This window comes from Nycticebus coucang, chromosome 6, assembly GCF_027406575.1.
Source record: "Nycticebus coucang isolate mNycCou1 chromosome 6, mNycCou1.pri, whole genome shotgun sequence".
Lineage (NCBI taxonomy): Eukaryota > Metazoa > Chordata > Mammalia > Primates > Lorisidae > Nycticebus > Nycticebus coucang.
In genome coordinates, this window is record NC_069785.1 from 42,772,395 (window position 1) to 42,779,540 (window position 7,146).

Sequence of the window (7,146 nt, forward strand, 5' to 3'; positions counted from 1 at the left end):
GCAACCTCCAGCTCCTGGGCTCAAGCGATTCTCCTGCCTCCGCCTCCCAAGTAGCTGGGACTACAGGCACCTGCCACAACGCCTGGCTACTTTTTTGTTGTTGCAGCCATCATTGTTGTTTGGAGGGCCTGGGCTGGATTCGAACCGGCCAGCTCAGGTGTATGTGGCTGGCGCCTTAGCCGCTTGAGCCCCAGCATTATAATTCTAAATGAATAACTTAAATATCCTCCTGAGATAAATATAATATTTTATGGATATTTTGGAACCCCAGTATTAATACTACAAATAAATACTAGCCTCCATCTATCACCAATGACTCATACTGTTTCTTTCTAATGAATTGACCATTACATTTCCAAAGTTCTGAAATGGCCAACAGACCATAGAAAGACAATTCTTTAGGCTCCTGCTTGAAACAAACAGCTTCAGTAAACGGCTAGTACTTTAAAAAGTGTCAATGGGCTAGGGCAGAAAAGACAAGAGAGAGAGCAAGGTCACAGGTCACATCAGGAAAGGGAGTGGAGGAGCCTTCAGAAATAATCTTTCTTCTGCCCTAGGCTCGAAATGGAGTTAAATCGGCCTGCAAGAGAAACCGAAGAGAAGCACCTCCAGCTGCTTCAAAGAAGCAAAATTCGAGACCGAGACTGCGCAGGCGCAAAGGAGGTTAGCGTTCCTCACAGGCTCGCCCGGTTCCCTTACCAGGAGACCACAGGGAGAGCATAGCCACCAGCACAAGGAGTTCTGTGCCGGCCTTTCTCGTGAAGCCTTTAGACTTCCAGGAAATGTGTGGTGGGAGTCCGCCTGTTGAGGTTATGGGGACTAACCTCGCTCCTAGCCCAGGGCCGGAATCGAACCTGGAAAGCGGGTGCCAGCCGCGAGCGAGGCGCCAGAACAGGAAGGGCCGTCAGGCCTCTCAAGGTCAGCCTTCCTTGTCACCATTCTCACCTCTTTATCTGCCGCCTTCTCCTCAATGCCTAGAAGCGCGTACAGGTCCATCTGTAAGAGCTCTTTGGTCACCGCCATGGTTCCAACACTGATTGGATTCGCACTACACCTCCCAGAAGTCCAAGCGTGGCTGGGGACTGCTGGCTGCGAGTGGCGCTTAGCCCCCTGGGAATTGTGTTCTAGGTCAGGCTTGACGGACTAAGAGGGAGGCCGACGGTCATAAGTGAACTACTACTCCCAGCAGCCCCCGCTTCCGACGCTGCTTTTTCTCGGGGTGGGAGTAGGGGAGCGTCGGGATTCCCCGCCCCAGGCCCGGCCAGACCGCGGGAGTGGGCGTGTGGGGCAGGCGGGGCTGGGTGAGGGTCCTAGCGGTCCCGGTCCTGACCGGCGTGACATCAGCTCTTCCGATCCTGCCACACTGGGAACCACCATGGAGAGCAGATGCTACAGCTGTGCTGTGAAGTTCACACTTTTCAAGAAGGAGGCGAGTCTTTCTCTTCCCTAGACCTAAATAGAGGGCCAGGGAGGACGGAATGAAAGGAAGAGCATAGAACTTGGGGTCTCAACACTTGGTCTTATGGCTTCTTTCCAGCTGTGGGATTTTGATAAAGTCATTGAGCCTCAGTCTCCATTTCTGGTCTTAAACTCCTGGGTTTAAGCGATCCTCCCGCCTCGGCCTCCCGAAGTGCTGGAATTACAGGCTTGAGCTAGAGCGCTGCTGTCCTTTTTGGAAGGATCTGTGCTTTTCTTTCGATCAGGTGTAGCATAAGGCTGTTCATTGCCTTCTCTCTGCCTTGCTCCTCTTCTGTAGCTTGGTGTCGGTCCCATTACTCTCTCTGTGCTGAAACCTTCCCCAGCCTGTAGCCTGCCTGTTTTCCAGGTCTCTTGAGTTAGATTACAAACTTCCTCTTGTCCCCAGGGCACCATGGTGAAGGTACTCTCGTCCTCAGCAAAGACCTACCAGGTTCATCTGGTAAACTGCAGGTTTCCTCTACCTCCCTGTGGCCAGGGCATCTGACCAGATGATGGGAATCAGATGGGATGAATTAACTGTGCATAGGGAAGCAGGACTTAGCAACCTGGGTTTTGGAGTTGGGTTCAAATTTGAGCTCTACTGTCTTATTCAAGGGGTTACCTTGGTTTGGGTAAGTTGTATAACCTCTTTTTGCAAATAGGGATAATAATGGCAGGCAGCAGGACTAAGTAACATAATGTGTGTAAAGTGTGAGGATTAAATCAGATGGTGAATGTTAAGTGCTGAGTTTCGTGCCTGGCACATAGCGTGTGCTCAATAAATGGTTCCTGTTGTTGTCCCATTCTGAGCCAAGCCTCCCTTCATCTTGTCCCCAGACATCTCTGCTAGAGCAGAGAAGTCATGGGCTCTTCTCTCTCTGATTCTCTTTTATTGAAGAGTCAGTGAGCTGCAGCATGGGCTTTACTTATGTGTATTTATATCCCTGTGCTGGGGAATTGCAAACAGGATATAAAGCATTGGAATTTTGCAGAAACTTTTATTTGATTTGAGTAAGGCTGGAAACAGAGGAATTGCTTTACCCTCTGTCCCTGCCTCTCCATAGGCCTTAGGGGTCCCACTCCTCTTCGTTCTCCCAACAACTGGTCACAACTTCAGAGCCTTCTGTATGTATTTGAAGAGTCCCAGGGTGCAGCCTACAGGAGTAGGTGAAAGGTGGATCCTCCTATTCATGTTTCTTGTAGTGTGGCTGTAAGAACTGTGGTCGGGCCTTCTGTTCTGGCTGCCTCAGCTTCAGGGCAGCAGTACCTCGGACTGGAAACACCCAACAGAAAGTCTGCAAGCAGTGCCACGAGGTCCTGACCAGGTGAGGAGTGGCTATGAGTAAAGGTTCCACCAAGTGTGGCAGTGGGCCCCTGGCCATTCTTCACAGCCTTGGGGTGGAGGGCACTCACTGACAAGATGGTAGGACTTCTGACACTAGGTTTCTTTTCTGTAGAGGATCTTCTCCTGCCAGTACCTCCAAGTGGTCACCACCTCAGAACTATAAGAAGTAAGTGCTGAAGAGAAAAAGACAAATGGGGATGGGGAAAGCACAAGAGAGCCACCGGGTAAGACTCTCCTCCCAGACTCTGGATCACATGAGCACAGAGTCAGTCAAGAGAATACTTACCTCTCAGGTTGCTGACTGCCTGCTTAGGCTCAGAAAGCAGCTTGTCAGCCCTTTCCCCAGAAAAGGCACTTGGTAAATCTTGCCATCTCAGCCAGACCCTCTGGCTGGTCAGCTGGGTTGGGCTATAGAGTGACACAAGCAAGGGTGATAAAGGTTTACCCATAGGAGGCCTCACTAGATGCCCAGAAATGATATGAATGGGAAACATAGGTTAGTGGGTACCTTCACTCCTCCTGCCTTCTTCCTTCTTCAAGAGCCTCTATCTTATACCCTACCAGGCGTGTGGCAGCCTTGGAAACCAAGCAGAAGCCCACCACTCCCCAGAATCAGGGACTGACCCAGCAAGACCAGGTCATAGCTGAGCGCCTAGCACGGCTTCGCCAGGAGAATAAGCCCAGTAAGTGGGAGAAAACGGGGTGGCTTAAAAGACTGGGGCTTTTGGGACCGAGATTCCTTGTTCCCTTACAAAGCTCCTCCCATGCCAATTACAGAGTTAGTACCCTCTCAAGCAGAGATAGAGGCACGGCTGGCTGCACTGAAGGATGAACCCCAAGGGTCCATCCCTTCTACCCAGGAGATGGAAGCACGGCTTGCCACATTGCAGGGCAGGGTTCCACCTTCTCAGAACCCCCAGGTGGTGAGTATTATGGCTTAGGGGGGAAGGGGGTCCTACAGCATTCACCTGGCAGAAGCCTAGATATGTGTACATGTAAATAAAGTACTTTGTACTTTATGAACTTTGCAGGAGTTGGCAAAGCCTCCCGCCCCTACCTCCTGCTCCTCAGGCCTGCGCCAGGCCAAGGAATCAGGGACAAACAGCAGAAATGGGTGGGGCAGGAAAGAGTGGCCCCCAAATCCTGTTGAGGACTGTCAGACCTACCAATTATATGGGTCCTTTTCTTGGGCTTTGAGAACTTCTCAACATTCATCCCTGACCTGGACTGCTCTGGAGTACCCTGATCCCCACTGAGGTTCCCTCCTCTGGGCAGGCACGTCAGATACCAGACACTAGAACCCAGACACAGCAGGCACAGGATCTGCTAACACAGCTGGCGGCTGAGGTGGCTATTGATGAAAGCCGAGAACAAAAAGGCCCAGGTAACACCTCCACTTGACTCCCCCCAGGATCTGCCCCACCTCTTTCCCTAGATGGGAGAGGCTCTGCTATTAGCCATCTGGGAGATGAACGTAAATCAGAGAGTGATCGATATTATAAGAGCGCTTACTCCAAAGGTAGCCAGTGTGAACCTGGATTAAGTGTGTGGGCTTTAGAATCAGACAGTGGTTCCCAGTTCTGTGTATGGGCTGTATCACCCAGCCAGGCGTTGTGGCGGGCGCCTGTAGTCCCAGCTACTCGGGAGGCTGAGGCAAGAGAATCACCTACGCCCAGGAGTTGGAGGTTGCTGTGAGCTGTGTGACGTCATGGCACTCTACAGAGGGTGATAAAGTATGACTCTGTCTCTACCAAAAAAAAAAAAAAATTCTCAATAATCCCATGAGGTATTTATTATCCTTACTTTTTTTTTTTTTTTTTTTTTGAGACAGAGTCTTACTATGTCGCTCTTGATAAGAGTGTCATGGCATCACAACTCACAGCAACCTCAAACTCTTGGGCTTAAGCGATTCTCTTGCTATTTTTTGGTTGTAGTTGTCATTATTGTTTGGCAGGCCTGGGCTGGGTTCAAACCCAGCAGCTCCAGTGTATGTGGCCTGGCGCCCTAGCCACTGAGCTATAGGCGCCAAGCCGCAGTTGTTGTTTAGCAGGCCCTTGCCAGGTTTGAACCTGCCTGCCTCGGTATATGTGGCCGGTGCCCTAACCATTGGGCTATGGGCGTCTAGCCTATCATCCTTACTTATGACAAAACTAAGTCGTGGTGAGATTAAGGAATTTGACCAAGGTCACACAGCTATTAAGCAGCAGAGGTAGGACTTGAACCTAAAGTGATTTCAAGCCTCTTGCCCTGAAACTCTAAACTAAAGGCAGCTATCAGAGCCACACCTACTCTGGTAAAATTCTTTCTGCCCAGTGACATAGAAGACTTCAGCTTCCTTCATGCCCTCTGTGTGCTGCTCCCAGGAAATGCGAATTCCTGATCTGAAAGGCAGAGAGACTGGTTGATATCCTGGCCTGTCCATATCCTGATCCTTTAGGGCAATGATTCTCAAACCATGGGCCACTTTCCTAAAGGCCAGCAGGCCAGAATATCAGCTAGATGGAGATGGATGTGATTGAAAAAGGCATATCTAAGAGTACTAGTTTGGAAAAATGGAGGAAATAACTAATTTTATTGACGACATACCACAGGAACTAGTGCTGAGCAAACAACTGTGGTTAGAAAAGAGTTAAGATATGGGTTCAATGGCTTCTGAGGAAAGATCTTGAACTGTCTCTGCCTCCCTGACTACATTAGTCCTTTCAGCTGCCTCTCTCCAAAATGACCTGAGCCAGGGTGGCCCAGGGAGCCACAGCACTAATTCCAAGTGGCAGGCCAGCCAGTCCCTGGAGGAGGAAAAGAGCAGACTCCTGGCTGAGGCTGCAGTTGAGCTGCGAGAGGAGAACACAAGGCAGGAACGGATCCTAGCACTTGCCAAGCGACTGGCTGTACTACGGGGACAGGACCCTGATAGAGGTAAAGGCTGGAAAACAGCCACTCACTCATGTCCATTGGTCAAAGCCTCCCCTCACCCCCAGGCCAAGCTCTTCCACCCAGAGCTTAGTTAAATGCTGGGGGTCCCAGTACCCAGAGATCAGTTGAGCCCTGCCCAGAGCCACAGCAGGGAAACCTTCAGTCCATTCAGGTGCCCCCCAAGCCTTTCAGGGCTGGGACAGGGAGGGAGAGAATCTGATCCGAGTGGCTGAAGAGGCTTCACAGCTCTGAGAACTGAACTAGTTCTGCAGCCACTCAGGTGAAATCTCACTCTCTCTCCACTGCCTGTTCCTGTTGCTTCTTCTTCAAGTGACCCTCCAGGACTATTGCCTCCCAGACAGTGACGATGATGAGGATGAGGAGACAGCCATCCAGAGAGTCCTCCAGCAGGTTGGCTCTGGCTTACCCGCCCAAGAACCCCTTGTCTTGCTGCCTCATTGCTCCCCCTCTGGCCTGGCCTCATTTACCCTGCCTCTTCCTTGAGGCTAGATGGATAGTCACTCTGCACCTTCTATTCTCGTGGGGGCCACATTGTCCCTGCGGCCCAGATCTGCCCTCTGGTATCTTGGGATGGGAATCAGCAGCCACAGGCAGAAGAACCAGGAAGATGAGTTCAGAAGCTAAGGCCAGAGCATAGAGATACTGGGAGGGGGCCTGGCCTGGAACAGGGAGTGTTGCCTCTTCACCCCATCCACAGCTCACTGAAGAAGCTGCCCTGGATGAGTCAAGTGGCTTTAACATTCCTGTGGAGCCGGCTCCCCGACCCCGGGTCCAAGCCTACAGGGCAGAACCTGAGGTGAGAAAAGCCCCAGACACAGACCGCCAGGCAGCCTATAGCCATGCTGCCTGCTTGGCCGACTGCTCCCACTGCAGCCTCCCAACACCACCAGGTGTCTTACTTCCCCCATTCCCCTCTGGTCCATAAAGGCCCAGGCTGTGGACCCCAGGCCTGACACTGAGGACGAGGAGCTCCCCTGGTGCTGCATCTGCAATGAGGATGCCACCCTGCGCTGTGCTGGCTGTGACGGAGATCTCTACTGTGCCCGCTGCTTCCGGTGGGTGCAGAGAGCATGTCCTGTGGGAGGGTTCCAGGGCAGCTTGGGATCCCTGACCTGCATCCCTTTGCTCCACAGGGAGGGCCATGATGCCTTTGATCTCAAGGAGCACCAGACCTCTGCCTACCACCGCCTACATGCAAGCTGAGAGCACTGAGAAAATTGTGGGCCTTCCATCAAGGCAGTCCCATGAGCTGGGGCACCCACCTCTGGGCCCAGTCTCAGGATGTCCAGTGGGAGAACATGTCTGGCTATATTGATGATGGATACACCCCTTCCTGAGCCTCCATAGGTCTGGAGTGAGAAGAGTCTCCATTTGAGACAGTGACTGGAGGCACCAGTGGGAAGGAGAAG

At 51.9% G+C, this 7,146-nt stretch overlaps 2 protein-coding genes and 1 non-coding gene across 4 annotated transcripts in view; 1 reads left to right on the forward strand and 2 right to left on the reverse strand.

Annotated features, from left to right (window-relative positions):
- DNAJC17 (DnaJ heat shock protein family (Hsp40) member C17) overlaps positions 1 to 1,070 on the reverse strand; it is a 51,357-nt gene extending 50,287 nt beyond the window's left edge. The window contains exon 1 of the mRNA XM_053595887.1: positions 946 to 1,070. Coding sequence (XP_053451862.1) covers positions 946 to 1,023 — 78 coding nt within the window. The 5' untranslated portion in view covers positions 1,024 to 1,070. The remainder of the gene's footprint in view (positions 1 to 945) is intronic.
- On the reverse strand, positions 321 to 458 carry LOC128589493 (small nucleolar RNA SNORA2/SNORA34 family). The gene has a single exon (XR_008381059.1). It is a non-coding gene; the product is annotated as a small nucleolar RNA SNORA2/SNORA34 family (small nucleolar RNA).
- A 163-nt stretch (positions 1,071 to 1,233) lies between the features above and the next one.
- Positions 1,234 to 7,086, forward strand: ZFYVE19 (zinc finger FYVE-type containing 19). Of its 2 annotated transcripts, none has more exons than XM_053595883.1 (11): positions 1,234 to 1,429; positions 2,662 to 2,783; positions 2,916 to 2,969; positions 3,368 to 3,486; positions 3,581 to 3,726; positions 4,079 to 4,187; positions 5,510 to 5,719; positions 6,048 to 6,127; positions 6,435 to 6,533; positions 6,665 to 6,792; positions 6,871 to 7,086. In XM_053595883.1, exons 1-11 carry the CDS (start codon positions 1,376 to 1,378, stop codon positions 6,938 to 6,940), a joined length of 1,191 nt encoding a protein of 396 aa, XP_053451858.1. In that variant the 5' UTR covers positions 1,234 to 1,375; the 3' UTR covers positions 6,941 to 7,086. The 2 variants fall into 2 exon arrangements, with proteins under 2 accessions (XP_053451858.1, XP_053451857.1); XM_053595882.1 differs by having other exon boundaries at positions 1,245 to 1,429; positions 5,501 to 5,719.
- Positions 7,087 to 7,146: the final 60 nt, after the last annotated feature.

What these genes read in the sequence shown, in the direction of transcription:
- ZFYVE19 (XM_053595882.1), top strand. Translation starts at nt 1,376, where the DNA reads ATGGAGAGCAGATGCTACAGCTGTGCTGTGAAGTTCACACTTTTCAAG. An exon ending in TCGCCAGGAGAATAAGCCCA is followed by an intron (nt 3,487 to 3,580) that starts GTAAGTGGGAGA and finishes TGCCAATTACAG; the next exon opens with AGTTAGTACCCTCTCAAGCA. An exon ending in TCCAGAGAGTCCTCCAGCAG is followed by an intron (nt 6,128 to 6,434) that starts GTTGGCTCTGGC and finishes CCCCATCCACAG; the next exon opens with CTCACTGAAGAAGCTGCCCT.